At 40.9% G+C, this 25,807-nt stretch overlaps 1 protein-coding gene across 4 annotated transcripts; it reads left to right on the top strand.

Annotated features, from left to right (window-relative positions):
- The first annotated feature begins 7 nt into the window (after window positions 1-7).
- Window positions 8-25,579, top strand: SPATA18 (spermatogenesis associated 18). 4 transcript variants are annotated; one of them, XM_014945552.1, is made up of 12 exons: window positions 9-387; window positions 4,292-4,379; window positions 4,491-4,606; window positions 6,097-6,215; window positions 14,282-14,416; window positions 15,855-16,092; window positions 17,095-17,253; window positions 17,788-17,963; window positions 19,933-20,056; window positions 20,407-20,481; window positions 21,294-21,339; window positions 21,833-25,579. In XM_014945552.1, the coding sequence occupies exons 1-12, from the start codon at window positions 301-303 to the stop codon at window positions 21,838-21,840; spliced, it is 1,371 nt and encodes a 456-aa protein (XP_014801038.1). In that variant the 5' UTR covers window positions 9-300; the 3' UTR covers window positions 21,841-25,579. The 4 variants fall into 4 exon arrangements, with proteins under 4 accessions (XP_014801035.1, XP_014801038.1, XP_014801036.1 ...); XM_014945550.1 differs by having other exon boundaries at window positions 13-387; window positions 4,274-4,379; XM_014945549.1 differs by lacking the exon at window positions 21,833-25,579 and having other exon boundaries at window positions 8-387; window positions 4,274-4,379; window positions 21,294-21,356.
- The last annotated feature ends 228 nt before the right edge of the window (window positions 25,580-25,807 follow it).

Here is a 25,807-nt window from a genome sequence, read left to right on the forward strand (position 1 = left end):
CCCCCCCACCCCGCACGTCGTTCGCCCCGTTACCACAACCCAGGCGCGCCCTGCCCGCGTTGCCGTGGCACCCGCTGCCGCGCCGGGCCCGGCCCCGCGTTACCATCGCGATTATAAAGGCGGCGCGAAAGCGGCGCCGCCCGAAGAGCATCGGGCCCCGGGCCGGCGGTACCACCTCCATCCCGCGCCGCCGGCCCGCGGAGGGCTCCCGGGGTAGGGGACACACACACATATAAACACACGGACGCAGCCCATCCCATCCTGTCCCAACCCCGGGAGCGAGCGAGCGAACAGCTGGCCATGGCCGACGGCTTGAGGCGGCTGGTGGGCGCGGAGAGCGGCCGGGTGCTGCAGGAGAAGCTGGAGAGCTGGTACCGGGACTACGAGGTGGGCCCTCGGCGGCGGGGGATGCGTCTCCGCTCGGGGGAGGGCGCCGTGAGGGAGGGCTGCCCGCCTCATCCCGCCGGCCCGGGGGGAGCGAGGGGCCGCGGGGCGCGGGCAGTGCCGGGCCGTGAGGCCGTTTCCGCGGTAACGGTGGGACGCGGAGCGGCGGCGGCCCCCGGCGCCTCCCGGGGGACCATTAGCCCCGGGGCAACCGAGCCTTGCGGGTTCAAAGGGCCGGTCTGGGACGCTGACCCGCACCTCCACCCAGCTATCACCATTTTAGCACCCGGTGCCTGCGGCGGTCACGGCTTTGGATGTTTTCTTTCTGCCTTTGCCTGTGTCAGGGCTGGCTGGGAGCAAGGCCTGGTGGTTGAAAGTGCTGCTTGAGCCGTGTTAGGGTCTGAGAAACCCACAATTTATTGTCCTTTAGGCAGATTATTCTGTCACCCAGTGACACCTCCCCACCCGGGAGAGGGAATGGGGGGAAAAACAAGGAAACAGGAGAGCTGAAATATAAATAGATTGAATAGGATAAGACTAGATAATTAACAGTAATAATAAAGAACCAGTATTGATCCCGATACTAATATAAAATACAGCAGGATCATACTCAGCCCATTCTATCACAGGAGGCTGTGAGCTCCCAGCAGGGGACAGTGAATGTGGGGACGAGAAGGATCATACTCAGCCCATTCTATCACAGGAGGCTGTGAGCTCCCAGCAGGGGACAGTGAATGTGGGGACACTGCGAGAGCTGCGGCTTCGGGAGGAAGGGAAGGGCTCATGCTCCCAGCAGGGGACAGAGAATGTGGGGACACTGCGAGCGCTGTGGCTTTGGGAGGAAGGGAAGAGCTCAGGGCAAGGGGATCTCTGGACCACTGCCATCAAGGGAGAGGAAGGGGTTCTCTGAACCACTGCCATCAAGGGAGAGGGAGAGGACTACACAGCAAACCTTCTAATGTGTATTGAACGTGGCATTCATGGTATGAAATAATCCTGTTGTTATGTATTGAATGTGGTATTCATGGTATGAAATAATCCTGTTGGCCAACTTGGGTCAAGTGCCCAGGTCTCACTCCTCCTCATCCCTGCACCTGGCAAGGCTTGAAAACACTGTGACCTTGAATCCCACGTAGCCCGGCTGGCTATAAAGTAAATATTGTCACAAATTCAACCATTAGAGTCTTCTAAGAGTGCAGTTTTCCCAAACATTAGAAGAGAAATGAGTCAGGTGTTGCTCAAATCAGGACATGCTGTAATGACTGAGTCTGGATCAGGAAAGAGTTTTGTGGTAAAAGACCAGCAGCTGGGAGGACCCTGAGTGAGGGTGGGCTCAGAAGGAATTGCCTGTGGCTTGGGAACAGTCAGGAAAACATGAGGAGAAAGGATGTTGAAAGTGAGAACGGGGTTATCCAGCAAGCATGAGGAAAGAGTTTCAGATATGAGTGAGGAGAAGGCTGCAGATGGATGTAATGGTATGCATGGAGGAGGAAGAGGTAACAGTGAGTCAGGTGTTGCTCAAATCAGGACATGCTGTAATGACTGAGTCTGGATCAGGAAAGAGTTTTGTGGTAAAAGACCAGCAGCTGGGAGGACCCTGAGTGAGGGTGGGCTCAGAAGGAATTGCCTGTGGCTTGGGAACAGTCAGGAAAACATGAGGAGAAAGGATGTTGAAAGTGAGAACGGGGTTATCCAGCAAGCATGAGGAAAGAGTTTCAGATATGAGTGAGGAGAAGGCTGCAGATGGATGTAATGGTATGCATGGAGGAGGAAGAAAGGTCAGGAGACTGAGAAGCCAAAACAGCAGAAGCAGTAGAAAAGGTGTAAAATAAGGGAAAGATGAGATGAAGAGACCTGAGATTTGAAAATTGTGAATTTTCTTAGCGGAAAATCTTGACAGTGTTCTTACTCCCGTGTCCCCAGTTTTCGTTAGGTTCAGGACACTGATAGTTGTTTTGGTCACAAGCCTGTAACTATCTACCTTGTGCTATGGTTGGAGAGAAAAGGTGCTGTGCAGAAATGCAGCCTTTTCAAGGGAAGTCAGTTCTTTTTTTACTTCGTGGTATGTAGGAGTTACTGTCCCCAGTTTTCGTTAGGTTCAGGACACTGATAGTTGCTTTGGTCACGAGCCTATAACTATCTACCTTGTGCTATGGTTGGTGAGAAAAGGTGCTGTGCAGAGATGCAGCCTTTTCAAGGGAAGTCAGTTCTTTTTTTACTTCGTGGTATGTAGGAGTTACAGCATATTAATAACCAGTGTAGCTCTCTGCAGGATTCATGGCAAAGGATGGTTGTAAGGAAGAGTTTGAGTGTAGCTGGTAAAGCTACCCCAGAGTAAAGGACTCCAGAGGAGGAATAAGAGAGGCATGTGTTTTAAAATATTGCAAATGAATGATGGAGGTAGACCTCGGGAGAGATAAGCAATAGTGGGAGCTGAACTCTTCATCGTAAGTGAAGGGGAGGTAGTCTCTGAGGTCTTGGGAAATGAAGCCATTTCAGACTGCCGTTGCTGAAAAGGAGGATCTGGCAGATGGAAGCACCATGGGTGTCATGTCTGTGTAATGGGCTGGAAAAATGCACTTTGCCGTGGTGTTCTGGTGGAGGTTAGCAGGGTGAGACTGTGCTCCTCAAGGCCAGAGGAACGCATGTTGCAGGAACCAAAATGCAAACTGACAGGGACACAGGTGGGACAGCAGTTTTAGCTCTTTTGGAAGCTTGTAAAAACCATATGGAGCCATTAAAGCCTGAAGACCTAGAGGGTGATCGACGCTAAAGATGATACAGAGGTTACAGATAAAGATTAAGGAAGCAGGTTGAAAGTACATGTTCTCCTGGCAGGTGCAGTAGCATCCCAGGCAGATTAATCCCATCAACTCCTTTTCAGAATTGCATTTGCTGAAAGTGCTGTAGTTTTGTTCTGTTGTTTCCCAGGCATGATGCTGGATTTTGCCCATTATTCAGTAGTTGTTTTAGTGAGTAACTCTTAAAAATCAGGTGAAGTTGCATGGAGGCCTCATATGGCAAAGGAAGATAATAGCCTTATATGTATTATTTCAGTTAATATAAAAAATCAGATTTTGGACTAATACATTTTTTAATCCAACAATTTCCTATTTTATTAGTTTAAAAATTCTGGGTTGAAAGATTTTAACACGGATCTGCATTTATTATGATTATTCTTTTAGAGATATTTGTGATTCCATCTTCTTTATGAAGGGGGAAAGGAATAAGTTTTCTCAAGTAGTGAATTAACTGGGTGATAGAAATCCTGATGTCTTTGTTCTAATGTTTGCCTATTAGCAATGTGAAGCTTTTAAGGATGAGTATCAGGATCACAGAATAGCTTGGGTTGAAAGGGACCTTTAAAGGTCATCTGGTCCAACCCACTCCCCTGCAATGAGGAGGGACATCTTCAACTAGATCAAGTTGCTCAGGGCTCCATCCAACTTGACCTTGAATGTTTTCAGGGATGAGGCATCTACCACCTCTCTGGGCAACCTGGGCCAGTGTTTCACCACCCTCAGTGTAAAAAATTTTTGTTCTATCTAGTCTAAATCTTCCTCCTTTTAGTTTAAAGCCATTAATCCTTGTCCTATTGCAACAGGCCCAGCTCAAAAGTTTGTCCCCATCTCTCTTGCAGGCCCCCTTTAAGAACTGAAAGGCTGCAATAGGGTCTCCCTGGAGCTTTCTCTTCTCCAGGCTGAACAACCCCAGTTCTCTCAGCCTGTCCTTATAGGAGAGGTGCTCCAGCCCTCTGATCATTTGCAGATGCAGTAAGAAAAGGTTGTGAAGATGTAATTATAGGGGGAAAAAAAATGTCATTATCATAACAGGAATAATTTTAACTAAGAAAGCCCAGACAGATGTATTAATACACATTAATTTACAGATTAATTCCTGTGATCAGAATCTGAACCGATGCTGTGAAATAATAGAATTGAACTCTAAGATTCAAGGGCAGCTCTTCACAATCCTAAATGAAACATCTCAAGAAGGTAAATCAGTGCCTTGTCTTATTACTAACACATTTCACATGTGTCATTTTTTCAAGCCCTGACTGTTTCTGTATGTGTTCTCAAAATTTCTTAATGTATATATTTTCTTAGGTGGGCATTATGCAGGTGTGGAAACAATAAAAACTCGTCTCCTGCCATGGCTAGGGACTTGTTTTTCCTGTGCTTCTTCAGGAAAGCTCTTTGAAACCAACCTCTCTCTCACTCAGGTATGTAAGAAATTTATATTAAGGGAGTAGAGCAGTGTGAATGTATACCTACAGAAGAATTTTAGTGACTTTCTGTAAATAATAGTCTCCCTCCCTGATTTTGCTTTATGAAATGTGTCCTTAGTTGCTCATGGAGACAACTATGCTATTTGTCTGTCTCATCTTACATTTCCTCTGAAAGGGAAATCAAAGAGGTCATTAAGGTTACTTTTGTCCTTCTACGTTTCACAATGAGTGACAATATGAAGGAATTTGCTTTATAAGAGAAGCTATGTTCCTCTACTGCTTTCCCATTCTAGGTGGAGAATTATGCTACATTTACATTTGCAAAGACGTCTTAGTGATATGGCATAAATACTTCTATTAGTAAAAACCTAACACTGTGAAAATACATGAGTAAGCTGAAGGTGTGTACAAAACTCCATGCATTTTTCTGTGAGCTCCTTTTATTTTTTTGAAGAAAAAAAGGTAATACCTTAGTTCAGTATCTGAGCACTATAATATCTCCAGAAGGGGGGTGGTGTGGGTGGAAAAGTGCTCATGTCCATCATGATACCACCACGCAGCTAACTTGATGTTTGGAGTTAGTATATATTTGGTATTTACTGAAGGGGTTGTAGTACTGACAGTTTGGCAGGAAAGACAGATCTGCTGTGATTTTATGATTTGAAAGAAGACAAGAGTGTTGGTTCATGCAGACTAAAGGAAAATGTTGAAGATCTTGAGATTTAAGTGATGTCTTCATGTTTTCTGACTTCTCATTTTTACAACTCTACTGTCAAAATCTTTCACAATTAATTAAGAACAAATGAAAAATTATGTTCTTTATGAGTCAGGTTCCAGTGTGTTGAAGGAGTAGGGTTCTGCCAAAAAACCTGAAAATGTAAAATAATGGTGTTACTAAGTGATGGTGCAACAGTTATGGATTTGTCATTGCATGTGACATTCAAAATTTTAAAGAAGAGTCTGCTGCACAGTTATCTATTTCGTTCTTGAGTATCAGGCAACTCTATAAGATGTTAAAGACAGAGCTGCACATGTGGTAGTGTGCTTTCTGGAATGACAGTAGCTGCCTCCTCTGTTCTAATAATTTTTGCTGTTATTTTGTGAACATTAATTCCCAAAAACTTTACTCGAGTTGATGATAATAGTCAGAAGCTAGCTGACTGGAAAAAAAATCCATGTGGCAAATCTGCAAGAACACTTTGTGTAGACAGGTAGTAAATCTGCATATGCAGACTTTCCACATTCTCTATCATGAGGTATAAATGAAGTGAATATTTTTCCTAATATAATTGAGTCTATTTTCTGTGCCTGGAAGGTATCGGTTATGTGTCCAGAGGGTATCTAATTGATTTTGTTTTCAAGTACTTCAGAAATGTTCTTTACTGAAATATGTAGAAGCATGTCTACTAATAATGCTGTACTACCTTGTGAAGGATTCTGTAAGGTAGAATGTTCAAGCAGCGTGATTTTGTGTTTTGTTGTAGGATTCAATTGAGAGGGAGAGGCAGCTGAGAAAGCTGGCCAACAATCAGAGTTTTCAGCTGCAAGAGCTGCAGGAAGAACTGACTTCAACTCGTCTACAGCTCAACCATGTGCAACAAGAGTAGGGGAATTAACTGTGATTCCTTTTGTTTGGTTGGTTTTTGCTTTTCAACAACAAGCCATATTTTTCTCCTGACATCTAAATGCTGATGGAAATTTGTGAAATGTTTAATTTCTGGCTTAAAATCAGAGCTTCAAAAATCCATCTACGCTCTGGGTTGTCTGTGTGTGTCCAAAGTGGAGTACAAGTGATAGAGTCATAGCTGCATTCATAGATTGACTCGATCGGTTTTACTTGTGGCAGAGGATTTTGAAAATATGCCAGTACTGTGAACAAAAGGGTTTTCTATGGTGCATGACCATCCCAATGGAATCATAGTCGATGGAATGTTGCATGCTGAGCAAACCTTGATAAAAATCAGTCAAGTAGCTATAGTGCAATATTTACTGAAGGACCTACAATATGTCATAATTAGTTATGGTATGCAATCGGTATGTGAACGTCTAAGAAGTTCAAGACCCACAGTGGTACAATGGAGTGAGAAAGACAGATTTTTCAATAAAGTTACTAGGACTGAATTGTCTTTGTCCACTTGCATAAAACAGTTTGTGGAACACTGTAGTCTCAAAAGGACTCAACTGCTTCAGAAAGAAATTTGTGCTGTTAGTGCCACTTCCAGGGCCGTTTTAGAGGTAGCTCCAAGTGACAGACACTTTCTCATGCATCCTATTAGCATGAGATCAATGAGTGTTCACAGTCCTGGGGTCACTACAATAAGCGATATAATTTAATGCTCTTCTTAAGTGGTTCCAAGAATCGGAACTACAAACTGTATTAGCTAGATTAGAGGAAAGAGGTTCAATAGAATATTTCATCCTGTTTCCTAATCTTCAGATAACTCCTGCTTTCATAGAATTGTAGAATCACAGAATGGTTTGGGTTGGAATAGACCATCAAAGATCATTTGGTCAAACCCCTCTGATGTTGGCAGGGTCATCTTCCAATAGACCAGGTTGCTCAAAGACCCATCCAGCCTGACCTGGAACACTTCCAGGGATGGGGCATCCACAGCTTCTCTGGGCAACCCATTCCAGTGAGCACCCTCATTGTAGAGAATTTCTTTCATATATCCAGTCTAAATCTTCTCTCTTTTAGTTTAAAACTGTTACCCCTTGTCTTATCACTAGGGGTAAAAGGTAAAGTCTCTTTCCATCTTTCTTATAAGCCCCCTTTAAGTATTGAAAGGCTGCAGTAAAGGTCTCCCTGAAGCCTTCCTTTTCCAGGCTCAACAATCCCAACTCTCTCAGCCTTTCTTCACAGGATAGATGTGCCAACCCTCTGATTTTTGTGACCTCCTCGGGACCTGCTCCAGCAAGTCCATGTCTGTCTTGTACTGGAGACCCCAGAGCTGGATGCAGTGGTCTCTCACGAAAGGGGAGTAGAGGGGGAGAATCACCTCCCTTGACCTGCTGGTCATGCTTCTTTTTCTGCAGCCCAGGATATGGTTGGCTTTCTTGCCAGCTCATTTCTAGTTTTTCGTCTACCACTATCTCCATGTAATTCCTGGCAGGGCTGCTCTTAATCTGTTTTTTTTCCCTTCAGTTTATACTGGTGATTGTCCTGACCCAGGGGCACTTGGCCTTGTTGAACTTCATGAGATTCACATGTGCCCACTCCTCAAGTCTGTCAATGTCCCTCTGTATGGCATCTGTTCCCTCAAGAGTATCAACTGCACCACACAGCTTGGTGTCATCCACAAACTTGCTGAGAGTGCATTCAATTCCACTGTCAACGTTATTAATAAGATACTGAACATTAGCAGTCCTCATACAGACCCCTGAGGGACACCACTTGTCATTCATCTCTTTTTGGACATTGAGCTGTTGATTACAACTCCTTGGGCGTGGCCATCCAGCCAATTCCTTATCCATCAATTACTCTGTCCACCAAATCCATATCTCTCCAATTTAGAGAGAAGGATGTTGTGTGGGAATGTGTCAAAGGCCTTACAGAAGGCAAGGGAGATGACATGAGTTACTCTTCCCTTACTCACCAACTCATGTTAGTATCTGTTATGTTTCATCTTGGATGAAGGCAGGAATTCTAATTTTTCACCATCAGAAAAATCTCTCATTCAACTATGAGTCAGTTAAAGATCAGTGAAAAGAAGGTAAGAGGGCACAGTGTACATTAAGTATCAAAAGTGACATGGTGGGATGGAGAAGGACCACACAACATTTGGAAGAAGAGAGAGGTTTTTTGTTCTTAGCATTTCAACTGGTTTCCCAGGATTAGGGTAATCTTGCAAAAAAAAATTCAGCCTGGAAGGTTTAGTAAGCAAAGGAGTTGTTTTCTGTTGATTTTTCTAACTATAGAGAAGAGTTATGGGAGACTGGTAGATCTCATTAATTAATATACCTGAAAGGAGGGTGTAAAGAAGATTGACCCAGGCTATTTCCACTGGTGCCTGGTGACTGCACCAGAGGCAGTGGACACAAACAGGACACAGTAAGTTTCCTCTGAACCTCAGGAAACCTTTTTTTTTATTGTGACATCTCCGTCCTTGCAGATATTCAAAAGCTGTCCGGATGTGGTCCTGGGCAACCAGCTCTAGGTGGGCCTGCTTGAGCAGTGGTGTTGGACCAGATGACCTCCAGAGGTCCCTTCCAACCTCAACCCTTCTGTGGTTGAGATATGTATGAAGGTTGTTTTAGGGGTGAGGCATTTCATCCTATGCTCCTGTGTGGATAGAAACAGATTATTTGATGAGCTGGAGAAAAGTGTTGAATGGTCAAGGTGAGAAGTCCAAGGGAAGTTACTCACTAATATGGACTGGAGTGAGTGTGTGGCAGTTTGCAGTACAGGAGAAAGTCATTTTGGGCTAGTTCCTGTGAGAATTGGGGAATCAATGGTAAAGCTTTTGTGAGTTGCATTTCTCTGTGCAGTCAGGTCAGAGAGGCTTTGGCTGTGGTTTGCAAAGGTGGGTTGGGAAGAGGTAATTCAAGCAGAGATGAAGCCATGCATGATAGTTTCAGAACGGATCCTTTCAAGGAGATGCAATACGGAGTCCTGATTGTGTAGCTATTGGCAGGCAGGGGACCAGTGCAGGAGAAAGAGAGTTCGTGTCCCAAGATACCCCACCTCTGGACAATGAAGTCATTCTGAATGCTGTAAATTGATGAAATCAAAGGAGAAACTGGAATTGAGTCTTAATGAAAAATAATGGGTCATAGCAAAATCGTTCTGTTATTATGTAGTCAGATATAACTTTTTGTAAGCTATTGGTGTGCTGCTAGTCTGCACAAAGCCCACAGTGATTGTTTTCAAATGTTAAATTGGTATGGACTTGATCTGCTTAAACAGTCCGTTTGTCATATTCTCTGGTAGAATCTCTGCCTTTACCTTGAAGGTTATTAATTTTTCTTGCAGTCTGGCAAAAACCCAGTTGGCTCTTGAAGACACAAAGACCAAATCAGCCAGTACTCTTTTGGCAGCGGAAGATGCAATTGTTCAGCTAAAAACAGCGTAAGAAAAATTGAATCTTGGTGTAATTATGGCAGAAAATCAGCATGTGGAGACACAGTCCGTCATTTACCTGAACAGGTTCTGGTTATTCTGCACTGTCCTATGCTATAGCAAATAATAGGTCTAGCTTCTTCACATCCTGTAGCTTTGCTTCTTGGTGTTACAGAGGGAGAATTAGCATAAGTAGATTCACATGAGAAGAACCCTTATGGCTGAACTTCTTTTTTTCTTTAGAACGGAGGAAGGATTGCTTTGAAAGTAGCAGCTTTATAGCATTTGAATCCTGTAGATGAAGTTAAATAGGAGAGAACCATCTACTGAATAGAGCCAGAAACCTTTCTTTGCAATTTGCTATGATGCTCTTGAAAGTAGTGTGTGTGTTAAGAAAAAGACACTTCAGTCTGTCTGCCTTAAGATAAAGTTCTTTATACAGCTTTCTTTTAGAACATTTTTGCCAAATCCTTTTGTCTGTCACACAGAAGTAATGGCTATTGGTAATGTTGATGTCTCTGGTTTAAAAATGTTTTTTGAGTTTCTAAGTGTGTTGGTCACATCTGAGAAGTTAATCTGGATCAGTAAGGGTGTGGCTGGGGAACCTACATTTCCATCTCAAGACAGGAATCCGTAGAACTAATTTCCTTTTGTGACTTGACCTACAAGCAGTTCTAGAAGCAGTAATAATTCTTCACTGTAATGACATGGTTTGGTTTGTTTTTGTTTTTGTTTTTTTTGTGTGTGTGTGTTATATTATCAGAAAAGAATACAAAGGTGTTTGAAATTAATTCCAACAGCATGTTAATTCTTGTGGTAACTGACACTTCAACAATGGAAATATAGTCATACTCTAAATAAATGCTTGCAGCCTTTCAGTTAAATAACATTGCTGCTCTTAAAAATGGAGGAAACTTGACTTTGCTGCTTAATCTGTATGGAAGGATGTAACTGTCCATGAGTTTATCTTTCTTTTTAGGGCAACTGAGAGGATGAGTCACTCCTCATAACAATAAGCAATGAAAAAAACCTCAGTTAGTTAGGGTTTTTACTTCCACTATCAAGTTGAATATCACTTTTTCATCTCCAGATGTTTATCATTGTTTCTAGAATAATGTTAATTGTCAGATTTTACCCATGGAATTTCCTAGCAAGTGTTGATCTCTTTGGATTTTAATTTTTTGGATGGCTACCTGGTGTATAAACTCTTATTCCTATGAAATAAGCCCTTTTTGATTTGTTGGGTGAAAAGTAGCTCATATAACTCCTTGATTCTTAGATATAACCTGACTGCTGTCTTCACGATTAGTAGGATTATTAGTGGGATATAAAGCATCTCACAATTCCTGTGTGTAGATCTTAACACAAACTGGACAGAAACTCCTGTTGCCATTTGTGCTGATAGAAAAGCAAAACATCCCTGTCTTCCTGCGAATTCAGGAATTCCGTAATCTCCACATACTTAAGGTTCACATTCGCTCTCAGTTTGGTTGACACTCTGCACTTGCGTCTTCTGCCTGGGCACTCAACTTTTGGTTGACGCAAAGGTGCTATTTTTCATGCTCTGTGAATCATTTTTTCAAAAATGGAACTCTTTTAGTTGGGTGAAATCAGATTTGCCTAGTCTTCACCTGCCTGTCAAAACCAAATCCTTCTAAAAGTAGAGAAAGTGAGGTCAGGACTGATCTCTGACACTTAGGACAGGATTGATATTTTTTTATTATTTTTTAATTTTCTTTTACACAAGGAACAGTTTGCCAGGAGTGTCCTTTGCATCTTTGTCTGTAAACTTGGTTTTTTAAACTTTTGAAATAGTTGATGATGGAATGATCTCATTCCTCTTGTCTACAGTCTGGCTGTCTCACATACTTAAATCAAAGCATGTTTTGCAAGACATCTTGGTCTCCTGGGCTGTTAGAGAAAACGTGCTCTAGACTCAACTTAATTCAATTCTATAGCCGGTATAAGTTGTTGTTGCATTAACATATTAATTGTAACAGGGTTTAGCTATTTGCTGCAGAATTATGAAGGAAAATACAAATTTTTAAAGTTTAAAAGGAATTGGAAGTTATTCAGGGGCAGACAAAAAATATAGTGTACTGAAACCTGTTGTTATATGCAGACTGAACAAAATCCTATTAATACTATTATAAATAGAAGCTTACTACTAGGGTGCTTAGCCTCGTGCCAAGGTCTCATCGAGCTTAAAGTCAGACAACTCACTTTGAAGTAAATGAGGTCAAGAGGACATTTTCTTGATCTGCTGAATGGAGAACCTGTTATATGAATTGGCAGGAAGAAATTTTGACAAACATGTTTGTAATTATTAACAGCCAATATGGTAGCTTGAATTGGTTACCTTAAGACCTTGTGGTGTTAGTGTTGCAGGGGGGCTCTTAAAAATAGATTAAACAGGCATCTGGCCCAAAATGACATAGATGGAGTTATTCTTGCCTTGAATTTCAAGGCAATCTGAGTGAATGAGTTGGGTTTAGCCCAAGGACTGGGGGAACTGTGAGGGACTTTATCGTTAATGAATTGTTTGAAACTGGAGGGTAGCAGTGGGCTGCTTTATCCAAACAAATCATTCTGTGGTTCTGTGAGTCGGCTGCTTTATCCAAACAGCATTAAGCAGATATTTGACACACATTCTCAAGGCTTATTGTATTTTCTCCTGAGAAACTGGCTGAAGAGACCTATTGTATTTTTAAATTGTTAGATTGAGGGGTTTAAAACACTAGTTATAGCCTTAAAAAAAAGTGGGTTATAAAAACCCACTGTTCTACTTGTTTAAGAACTATATTTTGCCTTGCTTGTTTCCATTATTTTTTTTTGGTAACATCTACATCTCTTTAACCTTACAGAAAGATGATAGTACTCTCTTCATTTCAGATTATTATTTAGCAGTAGAGTGAATGAACAATAAAGCAAGGGAAACTGATTTAATTAGCATGGAAAGGATTAATGTTAAGGCTTACAAAACTCAGCGTGGGTAATTCATAAATGTGTCTGTCTTAATGTTGTTTTTTTTTTTCCCTTTTGGTGTTTAGTTTTTCTTACAAAGAGAGAAACATTGATTTTCAGTGGTAGCCTTTCTTATGTTTGTGACTTACCATATAACTTGTGATGAACAATGAAAGATGCAAGTATTTCTGCTGGTTTCAGTCTGTCATATGCTCTCCTGTTTTTTAGAGGGTTTTGGGTTGGTTTTTTTCACCCCTCTCCTGATAGATCTATTATTAAGTGTCTGTATTTGTAATCATTATCTGCTGTCATGATGAATAGATGAAAGCTTTGTGGATCTCACAGCAGTGAGATAAGGAACATCAAAAATTGCTTTAGAACTTTCTGAAAAATCCCATCTGAATAGGGGTAAATAAAGAAAAAGTAATAATTTCACTCCTGTATTTTCTTTTTGTTATCTTTTCTCTAGGATAGCTATTAACACTGCATTGTTTGTCTATAATGCAATATATGCATCTATAATGGCAATTTAAGGAAGGTCTGACTAGTATTGTGCTTTTTTCACCTTTTTTTGTTTGGTTGGTGCATAATGATTTCCCCCCATCTCTGTCTCTAGAACTTGTCTTCCCAAACCTGCTTTCCTTTCCCAGTTGTTCTTTAAATTAGAATTTTTTAGCCCTCTAGGACTCTGCTAAAGTCCCCGCTGGAGCAGCTGACTAAGGATGCCCATGGCAGTGTAATAGTATCTGCAGCTTTTCCTACCCGGATATAGAAGGACAGTCTTTCCTCTTAGCAGATGTGCTGGCTTTACTACCTGTGGTCCTCTCTGTCACCCTGCTCCTTCAAAAGTTGGAACAGGAAGCTTGTCAACCCATAGGTGCTACAGCTTCCATTGGTTCAGATCCTCAAAAATCCCAGAGTCCTTCAGTAAAGGAAGGACTGACTGAATGCCCCCAAAATTAATAGGAAGCATCCATTTGTAATTATTTTTCTTTTGGAAGAAAGCAAACAGCAGCACTGTGTTAGGAAGGAAAGCAGAGATGCTGGGATACTTTCTAACGTTAAGTAAGAGTAAAGAACAGAAGATAAACTTGCTTAATGGGTTGTCTGCCAATGTTTAAGAAACACCACTTCTCTTGGGGAGAGCAGGGATGGAATCTTTTGATACTGCTTGAATAACACCATCAATTATATCCTTTGAGTGACTGATACATTCCAGCAAAGAAAAGAACCTGAGGACCTGACATAAGAAAATACCTAGAGTCTTGAACTGCAGGAAAGAAAACTGAGCTGGTTTACTTATTATCTTAAATATGAGAAAGAAACGGGTTTCTATCTTTGGTCTCATCATCTGAGCTTGTGCAAGGACACCAAATGTTCACCGGGGATCTCTCCTGTAACATAAAGTGTAGTGTATCCAGTCTCCTGCCCCAGTACACTTCTACTTTTCAAAGTGTAATTAAGAGTATGCTTTGGAGTATGTATTTTTTTTTAAAACTCTTTATTCCCTGTATTTCAGCATAAGGAGCTTGATCAATATTTCTCCTCTTTTCCTGTTCTTTCCGTTTGATGAGGAGGATTAATTGATAGATGATTTGCGTTGGTAGAAGGACATCTTGTGACTGACTTTATTCTGTGTGGTTAAGTCTGAAGACTTCCCGTGCCCAAGAGAAGGATGCCCTGTGGAAGTTAGAACGTCTGAATGACTATGAGCAGCAGATTCAAATACTGCGGGATGAGATTTCTATCCTGGATGCCCAAAAGTCTGTTCTCCAGAGCAGGTAGAGGCATTATTCAGAGAAGTCACAGAATTGTGACAGAGAAATTGTTCATGTTAGGCAGCATGAATTCCCTCCGCATTTGAAAATGAGGTATAAACAAAAGCTAAGCTTTTGTACTTTGTTATGAAGGGACATAAACTCTTTAACTGAATTCTCTAGTGCCCAAATGTTTTAATTTCAGGCAGCTATGTGAAGTTTCTGGCAAAACAGGAATGAGAGCAGCTTTACAAAACATTGAGAGCAGCTGTACTGGATAAAAGGAGATATTTTTTTTTTGTTGTTTATAGGTCCTCTTTGAATACCATACCGTTACAGGGCAGAACTTGTTCTTATATTCTCACTTGTCTGACTTTACAGCTCTTCAGTGGTGCTGAAAGAGAAACAAATCTCCAAAGTATTACTATTAATGGAATCAGAGAATTGTCTAGATTGGCAGGGACCTTTTAAGATCATCTAGTCCAACCATCAACCTAATTCTGATAAAAACCATCACTAAACTGTATCTCTAAGCACTATGTCTACCCATCTTTTAAATACCTCCAGAAACGGCGCCTCAACAGCTTCCCTGGGCAACCCATTCCAATGCTTAATAACCCTTTCAGTGTAAAAATTTTTCCTAATATCCAATCTGAACCTCGCCTTGTGCAACTTGAGGCCATTTCCTCTTGTCCTAGGACCTGTGACTTGGGAGAAGAGACTGACCCTCGCCTCTCTACACCCTCCTTTCAGGGAGTTGTAGAAAGGTAGTTCAGAAAGTTGTGTATTTACAAGTGTGTTTCCCCAGAAGAAAACGCTTGGCTGTACACACATTAGGAATTACTTTAATCAGAATCACAGAATCTTCTAGGTTGGAAGGGACCTTAAAGATCATCTTGTCCAACCGTCAACCTAACTCTGCCAAAAATAGACACCCACACAGCAAACAAGGAGCATCATCAGTAAACCATGCTTCCCAGCACTACATCAACCCGTCTTTTGAACACCTCCAGGGATGGTGCCTCAACCACCTCCCTGGGCAGCCCATTCCAATGCCTGATAACCCTTTCAGTGAAAAAAATTTTTCCTAATATCCAGCCTGAACCTCCCCTGGCACAACTTGAGGCCATTTCCTCTTGTCCTGTCGCCTGTGACTTGAGAAAAGAGACCAATCGCCACCTCTCGACACCCCCCCTGCTGGTACGTGCAGAAAGCAATAATGTCTCCCCTCAGCCTCCTCTTCTCCAGGCTGAATAATCTTATTGTTCAGGCTCTAGCCCATAAAACGTATTGACACAAATGCCTTCATATTCGACTAAGCGGCTGCAGCTTCACTTAATTACATTGGCTCAAAAATCTCAGCTCACCCCGGTAATAACTGAATTGACACCAAACTCTGCACTATGCAGAAACATCTGAGGATGGTGAAATGACCTCATGTTTCTTTACCTGTCTGTCCTAGGCTTGCGCGGAGCCGCTCTCCCTCCCCGAGGCGCGTTGAGAACAGGTCACCGAGCCCCCCTTGCCTGAGGAGCTGCTCTCCCGGCCGAGCCAGGCGGACAAACGCTTCGCGTCGCGCCTGCCTGATCGCTCGCTTCGGTGACATCTACGCTGAAGAACGCCTGGACGCAGAGACCCTTCTGAGGACGTACATCAGTGACATGGAGATGGTGCAGAGAATAATATACATTGCAGCTGTGGTAAGAAAAAAAAATAGTTTTTCTTGGTTTACAGGCTAGAAGTGTTTTATGAAATACTACAGCTGGGTTAGATTAAATGGTGTGCAAATTAGCATTTCTATGAAGTATGGAGAAGAAAACATCTCTTTTTTTTTTTTTTTTTCCCCTTTTGATTTTCCTTTCTTTCCCTCACACTTTTACGTTGAACTCCCAATTTAGTGTCCTTTTCTGACTGTCCTGTCCCAACATTTGGACAGGGTTGAAGATTCTACAGTACAGGTGCCAAAAAAAGGTGCATAAGAAGACTGAATGGCTCTGAAAGGTAGATGATTCCTGCACTAATCAACACCGCCTCATTTAGTTGAGTTCTTTTGGGAATACTACGTTTTAGAAAGCTAAAAATCTCGCCATATCATGCTTCCCTCCTACCTGTAGCTCTGTGCTTTTCTAGTTTTATTGGGTCCCTTGAAATTACCTTGATACTTCACATTTACTGTGAGCTCAGTCTGAAGAAATTTGTTTTCATTTTTCTGTACTTAATCTTCTTTTCTATACAATTGATGTAGTGTGTACCTGTGTCAGAGAGCTGGTGTGTAAATTTATTGATTTATTTCTTTTTTACCACAACTGTTATTCAATTAACACTCTCCAGCTCAACCTTTCTTCCCAAGAGACAAGAGGTGCTCCTGGCCAACATGTCAGGCTGTGGCACATAAAAGGCTATTACTTGGCTCTGCTCTTCATGTCTTTGAATGTGATTCCACTGATTGTTGGTGTGTGGTGGAATTCTACATAAAAATAGAAGGTTATGTGGGAAGCTTTTCAATGCTGTCTTCTGCAGATAAATGATTTAATCAGAGAAGTCTGCCCAGATGAGTACTATTTTTAACTTTCACTTTTACAGCAGCGTTTTGTATTCCTCCTTAAAATGATGATACTAGATTAAGTTCATCCTCTCAGATAATTGATTAAAAAATTAATCTCAGTCTCCTGGATTTAACTGGATGTGCTTTATGTTTGCAGGAGTCTTTTCATGCAGCAAAGATGGCCTACAGGCAGTTCAAAGGACGTGTAAGAGAGACTCTGTCTCTAGGTCACTCAGGGCCTGAGTCTCTTGAAGACACTGTCCTGGATTATATAGTTCGCCACGAGGATCTGTATGACGTTCAAGCCAGTGTCAATGTAAGTCAAGGGCAGTGGGGAAGTAACTTCTTGATCTATTTCAGTTGCAAAATAAATTTGGAGTATGTAAACTAGAAATGCACGGCAACCTGAAGATGAAAAATAGTTTAGCGCATGGATTTTATGTCTTGTAGACACTTATTTTCCAAAATAATATTGTGGTATGGCCCAGTAATCACTTGTTTTATTTGCCTCAATGTCTCTATATTTTTTGCAAGATACAGTGTAACTGTCTTATAAGATAAATGTAAGCTGAACTTCTAATTTTTCTTAAAGTCTGTGCTCTACTGAAAAACTGCATCTCCCTCCTAAGACTGAGGTCAATGATGTAGCTCTTACTTTATTTCTAAAATAACAGTACATTCTTTCTGAAGCTAATATTTTCCGGAATAGCCTAAAACATCATTCCCAGGAGTTTCTTATACTGATTTTTAAATGTAGAAAGCTGAGAGGTATATTTAAGAGGGATTTCCATACTTGCCTGTGAATAAAAGTGTTAGTGAGCTCAAATGACTCAGTTGTGTTTATTTTCAGGAAGTAATTCGCTCCATGAACGTCAACCCAAAGATTTCATTTCCACCAGAAATTGATTTCATTGTGATCAGCACTTTGATTCGAGAGTTGTGCCGTATGGCTTTTTCAATGCAGACACTCAGTCCTCCTCTTGATATTGCCTTTGGTATTGATGGAGAACTCTTCAGTGAAACCAAGTAAGAACTCTCTATTTTCAGTTGGATTCTTACTATAAAAAAAAATCTACTACTTTCCTAATTAATATAAAGGTTTAAGATGGATGCTAAACATTAAAGTGGGGCAAATATTCCTGGTCTGTAGTGAATTTGGTGTGTCTTTAAGGTTTATGATGGTGTATAAATTCCAGGATGTAGACCAGTGTTAACAGCTTTTTTTAATGAAGATCAGAGCAATTTTCCGGATAAACTTCAGTCTCTAGAGCATATTTAATTGATACATTAGGAGGAAAATTTTCATCAGCTTTCCTTTCCCTGGCAGTCTCTATCTGCCTCCAGTGTTTATAAAATGTGTTCATCTTTGTTCCTCCTTTGTGGCCTATTTTGTAAAAGCCAAGTTTACTGAGATCTGGCAGTTGGTGTCTGATACCAGGACCATCAACATGTGTGCTGTGACCTCCAGGCTGTGGCTGCTGTACAACATATGGATCTTAATGCATTCCCCATCTCTTCTGCTTTAGAGCTGAGCAAAAAGAAAAACTGCCTTTTAAAAATGGGGATTTTGTTTAAAAAATGCACACCACAACATCGTTTTTCTTTTTTGCATAGGGTCAGGGCTGGCTGCTTTGTTCTCTGGCAGAGAACTGTAGGATATTTCCATGCCTTCAAGAAAACTAGTAAGATTGATAGCTCAAAAAAGAATTGCTCTCAAAAGCAAGAAAAGCCACATCAATAAGGAGGTTTCTAATAATAATTTCAAATAGAATGGAACACAGATGTGGAAGAGCTTGAGAAGCCAAGGAGAAAAATAGAGAAGATAAAAGTAGCCCTTCAACAGGAGAGGGCAGAGTCATACATGAGTACTTACTGATCTTCTCCAGATACCGGGCATTTAGCTACTTGATACCCAAAGCTATTGGCTGAACTAAGAAGACAGCAGGGCTATGGGATAGTCTTGGGATGCTTTCTCCACCTACTTGATGTGTGTGGCCTTCAAAAAACAGGCTTTACGTGTGCTGCTGTGAGAGACATATACACATGTGTATCCATCTGTATAGATAAATATGGGGCATATATATGTGGAACTCAGGAATGGGGCAAGACTTGTAGAAATTCAAATAGTTCTGTCAGTTATGTGCAATGCCATTCTACAAAAGGGCTGGCCAAACCTCATCATACCCTATACCTTCCTCCATGCAAAGCTTCATGCCTCTGTTTACAACATTGTTTTATATAAATTGCATTTGAATATACATTAGTAAGGCATATACATTAGTATTTTTGCTTTTGCTATGTTATTGCTATTTTTTATTTCAGTTATTTGGTATTTATTTTGAGTTTGAATCCACAAAGCAGGCATGTATTATTCAGCCAATATTGCAGACTTAGGGAAGTAATATATATCTGGTATATTAATATAGACCTTCAAAATAATTTTCTAATATATATCTGGTATATTAATATATTAATATAGACCTTCAAAATAATTTTCTTAGCTAAAAGTCACTGCTCCATTATCAGTATCTGAGGATCTTGCTAATAAATTGCCTCTTCTGTCTCATAAGATTCTAGGATGCAACTTTATAGTTGAGAGGGAGTATTTCTGTAATTTTCTTTATAGTGGTCTTGTTTTAGCAAGATATTTCAGAAAGATGCCAATATGCTGCTTTGGAGATTTAATCTGTCAGTGGACCTGCCTTGAGTGGGGCTTATGCAGGAATAACTGGCCTTCTGAGGTGCGAGGTGGCTTTATTGCAGTGTCTCTCAGTATAAGTAGACATTATATTCTGCTAAATCTGTCTTACAAATGCATTTCTTTTACAGGTTCACTTAAAGGTTACTTATTTTTGTGATACAGAAATATTGTCAAGAAAGATGTTCATGAGCTGTAACTAGTATTCTGCTTTTTATCAGCACTGATGACTTGAAGCATCGTGTTTATCTTTTGGCACTTACATGCAGACATTTCTTGTGCTCTGCCTTTCAACAGGTACCATCGTAGTTTTGACTCTGATTTCACAGCTGCCTTGGTGGCCTATCACGTATGGCCTGCTCTGATGGAAAATGACATTGTCGTTGTGAAGGGAGAGGCAGTCACAAAAAGAGGAGCTCTGGTACGTACTTTTGTTAAGGAACACGTTAAGCGAAGTCATTGGATTTAAGCAGCGTTTTAAGATTTAAAAAGAGAAATTCTTGATTGTTCCCTGGATGGCTGGAGCTGTGTGTATCAAATGTAGTTATGTTTTAGTGCCCCATCCTGTATTTAGGATGAATAGTTCCATTTGCCTTCCTGTATTCATTATGCAGGTGTATGACACTTGGCAGAGCCTGTTCTAAGAACAAAGTTTGCTGTGTTTACTCGTTGTCCTCCAGCCTTGTCTCTGGCATGGCAAGTCTGCTTGTCGAGTCTGTCTTCCTTTTATGAAAGGACATTTATTAAGTTTGTCAAACTCTTCTCTCGTAGTGGTCTCGCAGAAGTAGAAGTAGAAGCAGAAGCCGCAGCCGCAGCCGTAGCACCAGTCCTCTTGTGTCTCATCGTGTAAGCCCCAGCTGAATGCTTGTAGTAGAAATAGCAACCAGTATTTTAAGCTCAGAATATAGGCAATGTTTTAAAAATGCTGATGTATATTTTAGCATTGGGAATAAATGCCTTTGCTGGTGAAGCTGAACTGACAGATAGTTATTGCCTGGTATAACTATCAGTGGAGATACTGTATGAGAAGTAAGTAGATAATAGTTAAATTCTTGGAAGTGTCAACTGTGGATCTCTCTCTGCTTTCCCCCTACTCCCCCTTGCTTCAGCATCCTTCTGAATAACTAATTGTATCATCTGGAAGTGCTTTAGTCATCTTGCAGTACGTGTACAGCATATGGTCCCTGCCTCCTGGAATTAGTAATCTGAATTTACCCTTTAATGCCTCAAAGGAGCAGAAAATCAGTGTAGGGTGGACAGGAGGGGAAGAACTGAGGTGGTACTAATAAATTATGTGAAACCTTAGCAGAGTTCTGCATGTGGTGCAGTTACACAGTATTTTAAATTATTTCTGTAAAAAATCATGTATATTTTTCTAATCATTAGCCCGTCTTATTAAATTGACGTAGGTGCCCTCAACTTAAAACGTGAATGTTGAAAATGTGAGAGGCTTCGGGTAAGACTCGCTTTTGTGTGTGTGTGTGTGTGTGCAGGGTGTGAAAGAAAAACTAGACAGTTGTTGAATTTGACTTGGTAGCAGTGGAACTGTGCCAATGGAGTAACACGTGTGGATTTTCTGAATGTTGCTGGGTCCCCGGGTGCCTTCCTGGGTGCAGTTCTTTAGCACACCTGAGTTCCCTTTTCTCTTTGCCTTGCAGCTGTCTCGAAGCCGCAGCCCTACACCAGTGAGGAGCGGAAGCCCAAGTAAGTGGGCATATTAGTTCATAATGACTCACGGTCTTCACACATTAAACCCTTGAACAACTGAGCAAAGGGATAAAATAACGAGCTGAAGGTATTTGACTCGAAAATACTTGCCCAAGCCTTATTTTTAAAATGAGTAGCCCCCCCCCCCCTTTTTTTTTTTTTCTGTGTATGGAAAAAGGCTGAAATTTCTGACTTGGAAGAGAGTTTATTTTCCACTCTACTCAGTCCACTCTCATGAGTTCTTTCTGCTGGTTGCCTTTATTTACTTATTGTTAAGTAAAACATGTTTTCTTCCCTGCACAAGAGACAGCTACCTGTGTGCCTGCTGGCTCTGTGCCTTTCAAAATCCAAAGAGATAGACAGCTAAGTGATAACGCTGAAGCGAGGGATTTCAAGCAGTGTGAACGCGTGCCCATCTCGAAGCCATGCCAATTTAGAGAATTAAAAAAAAAAAAAAGGTGTACTGAAATGTGTCTTTTTTCTTCAATAGGGCGTTAATTGAACACTCTCCTGTCATTCAGTACATCTGGATCCAACAACTTCACTGGTGCCTTTTCTCTTCAAGAATACCTCAAATCTCGCAATAATGTGAATGGCAATTGTCGCTCCTCCGCATGGAGTTTGTGTTCAGTGTGTTTTTTCGAATCATAGAAGGCTTATCTATAATTGTAGAAACTAATTCAACCCTTCTGGTTTAAAAAAAACCAAAAGTGCATGCATTAGAGGATCATACTCATTTGGCAAAATTTCAGAATTTGCAGAGCGGTGCATGCTGTAATCCTGCAGATGGAGATAGAATGGTTGCATCTAGAGTGTTTTCCATGGATACCAAATGATGCAGTTTATCTCGATAGGATGTTTAATATAACCCAAATGGTGAACCTTGCAGAATGTTGAAGTTAGCTCTTACTTGAAAACAATTTAATTAATTGGTGCTTATTTGCAATTTTAGAAAACAGCAATAATCTTAGGATGTGCCAGTCTCACACAGCCTCCTCTTAAATATGTCCTTGCGGTAAACTGAAATTTCTAACTACAGTGCAAAAGTTGCTCAGAACAATCATAAACTACCAATACTCCATCAACCCCCAGGGCTTTACTGACATTTATTTATGAAAACACAGGTGTGAGCTTTAGCAAAGCAGTAGTAGTCCTTGTTAAATCTCTTGTTACTTAGAAAGGAGTATTATAAAAAAACTGTAGTTTGGAACTTCAAGTGTTTTGAAAGTGTGCCACTGGTTATTTGTAGGCTTGAAATATTTGCTCGAGGTGGCCTGTTCGGTATCACTTTTCATGGGCTTTCATGCCAGACTGATAGATTAGTAATTCTTGTCAACACAGTGAAAAAAAAAACCTGTCCAGTTATCTCTTACTGTGGGCTTTTATTACATTTTAACTGTAAAAATTAGAGACAGAAAGAGATTTTAGTCTGGCACTTTAAATAGCTTGTTCCCCCTGAAAATGTTTATTTCAATATCAGCTTTTTTTTGTTTTCAAGAGAACTGATCCTGCCTTTCTCTCAGAACTTCATCTGCAGGGCCAGCTTTAAATACAAGCCACGCAAGGGACAGCTTGGGGCCTTGGGCTTTTACATAGAGACAGGATTTGTCATAACGGAGCTGACGTGTAATTCCTAACTCCACTGTCTCATTCCAGTCAGTACCTGATGATTCAAAGGTATGTAGTGTTTTTCCCAAATTCATCTCCACAATTTTGGGATATAAAAAATCAGGAGGAGGAAAAATTCCTTTCTGCCTCCTCTTTTAACCTGCCTACGCCCCAGAACATGACACTTCATTAGTACTGATGTAAAAACATGAGCAAAAATATTTTTATTAGTTCGGAAACTATTTAGTCCTTAAAATTAAGTCACAGGAGCAGATTTTGTGATCCCTTTCCAGGGATCTTGTGCAGATTTACACATGTGCTCTTTCTGTCATCTTCTTGTGTGGCTTAAGACTTTGGCACAGGTCTCTTTGGCACAGGATCCCGTTTCAGGCAGACTTTAGCATTAGTCCTCACGAGCCATGGATCAGCTGTGACTTGAGTTCTACAGATGTGTTTTCATTGGAGTTAGGCCCATTAGTAACCAACGAGAGCAGAATGAGATCCTGGACATTGGGTGTCATCCCCAGAGCCGCTCTGAATGAACTGAGGGGACACAAAGGCACATGCATGTTATGTGGTGTAGTTTCTTGTTATCTAAGGAAGTCACAAGAGAACACACAAAGCAGTGCTCCTTTGTGTAAGAGCCTAGTTGCTGATCACAGCTATGGATCTGGGCTTGAAGTGAAACTGCATATTTCTGCACTGATCTCATGACTAAAACCACCACAGTTCTGGAAAAAACGAGCACCTGCAACTTGTGTGGCAACAGAAGATATTTGGATATCCCAAAGTGTGGTTTTGAGCAGAAAAACAAAGACTTTCTCAAAATCTTGTAATTACCAAGGGCTAAGGAGATGTTTTTTAAAAAATTAGGTGTTGTGGGTTTGTTTTCTGCATGTAATTACCCAGACTTGTCTGTATTATGATTTTGAGTTGAAGCAAGTTTCCATACCAACTGTGGGAAAACAAGGACTACATGAAGGAAGTATGTTTTTCTTGACAAGTGTGAGAGGAAGGGTAGTGCCAGACTTGCACACACCTGTGATGCCACTGGGAATTAGTATTCCCAAAGAGCTAAAATCGCCATAAAAGTCAAATTCGTAGTGCTTGGGGGACCATCTCCTCTTACTCCCCCAGCAGGTACCTAGAGAACTAGTTACTCTCAAAGTAAAAGAGAAAACTAATGAAGTGACAGCCAATGACTTGTTTTGGTGGTGAGAAAGCAGCTTGAGGATTTTTTCTTTTTTTTTTTTTTTTTTATTGCATAATGTTTCAGAGCAGAGCAAGCCATTTTCAGCAAAATAGGAAGTCAATCCACAGCATGGCAACACTTAATCAGTTAAACAAACCTTACTCTACTCAATTGTACTCTGCAGCCTGTAGTCTTTTTATAGGATATATTGTTTTGTACTTGTTGCCTGCGCAGCTTATTTATGGGCAATTAAATCTCTAGGTCAGATAGCAGGTTGCTTTTTATGTCTATTTAGACACTAACAGCTCCTGTGCTGCTCTTTATCGCTATAACAACAGTGCAGAGAATGCATACCAATACAGATTATATGGAATTAACCAGCAAATGCAAAATAATTTATAAAAAGAGACTTCTGTAATTGCTTTTAAGACCCTATGAGAGAATGGATCATGAATGTGAAACAGATGACTTGACATTTTAATAAGAGTTTTTAAAACATTAAGAAAGATTTTTTTTTTTTAATTTTTTTTTTTTCTCCAAATCACAAGCCTGGATAATGCCACACTTGTAAATACAGCAAAGTAGAAACAGTAAAGGTTTATTCTAATAGGTGACAAATAAAAAAAAAAAAGCCAGTAAGGCTTCTATTACAAAATAGGTTTAGAACAGCATGACCATGATCAAAGTGTTAATACCAGGAAAAAGAGGGCTTGTTTTTGAGCTAATTTAAACTCTGTGCAGATGGACTGATGGAAAAGAGACTGCACAGGATGTTAAAAAGCACCACCTTTGGGCCAAGGTGTTCCTGTAGAACAGCACACGTTTGTGAGGGACTTTGTGATTGCTGGAGATTTTCTCCTCACCTCTTTGAAGGCCAATTAATGTCTGCCTCAGTTCAAAGGCTGTCCCAGATTCTGTCTAAATGTATTTTATCACCTGTTTCTGGGAAAATGCAATGTCATCAGAATATCTTCAGTCTTCCTTGTTCAATGTTTGCAGCTCAATAACATAAAGTGGACGCTCGTGCAGAGCTAGCAGATACCGAGGGCGAATGGCTCAGCTAAATTTGTGACTGCTCAATGAAGATTTAAATTCAGAAATGATCTTAGATTCTTCCAGCGTCCTGATAGGGTAAAGAAAGTTGGGAGCAGGAGGTTGGTGAAATCCTCCCATCAGTGAGCTGTGGTGCTGATTCAGTCTCGTAGGAGGCTCTGGAGATGAGAGGTAAGTTAAAGCAAAAATACACCACAGCCTGAAGAAATTGAATGTGAAGGCCAAAAATTATCAAGATGCTCCCTGGAAAACATGCCTGTACACCCTCCAGGATTTAAGCCTTTTAACTTTACTCTTTTAATATGTATATATATCATGTGTGTACTGCAAAAGTTTGTCACCCTGTACAAGTGCCATCAGAATTAAACAGTCTTTCAGCTTCATGTAGCCTTTGTCAGCAGTTTTTGATTGGTGTTAAGTGCACAATTGTCTTGTTACTGTAGCATTATATAGGCTGACTTTGTATTAAAGAAATTAAAATGTGCTCATTGTGGCTTGCAGCTACATTAGCATGTGCTCAGATTGAACATTTTACATTTCATGCCTGTATTGTAGTTCTTTTAGTCAGTCTTTCAGTCATTTCTTTCTTCGGCTAGCAAGTAGACTGAAGAA

This window comes from Calidris pugnax, unplaced genomic scaffold, assembly GCF_001431845.1.
Source record: "Calidris pugnax isolate Ruff unplaced genomic scaffold, ASM143184v1 scaffold58, whole genome shotgun sequence".
NCBI classification, from domain to species: Eukaryota; Metazoa; Chordata; class Aves; order Charadriiformes; family Scolopacidae; genus Calidris; species Calidris pugnax.

Bases quoted from the DNA above. Each gene is read 5' to 3' on its own strand.
- SPATA18 (XM_014945549.1), top strand. From the start codon at position 301: ATGGCCGACGGCTTGAGGCGGCTGGTGGGCGCGGAGAGCGGCCGGGTG. The intron at 388-4,273 runs GTGGGCCCTCGG...ATTAATTTACAG, and splicing joins GCTGGTACCGGGACTACGAG to ATTAATTCCTGTGATCAGAA. The intron at 16,093-17,094 runs GTAAGAAAAAAA...TTATGTTTGCAG, and splicing joins TAATATACATTGCAGCTGTG to GAGTCTTTTCATGCAGCAAA.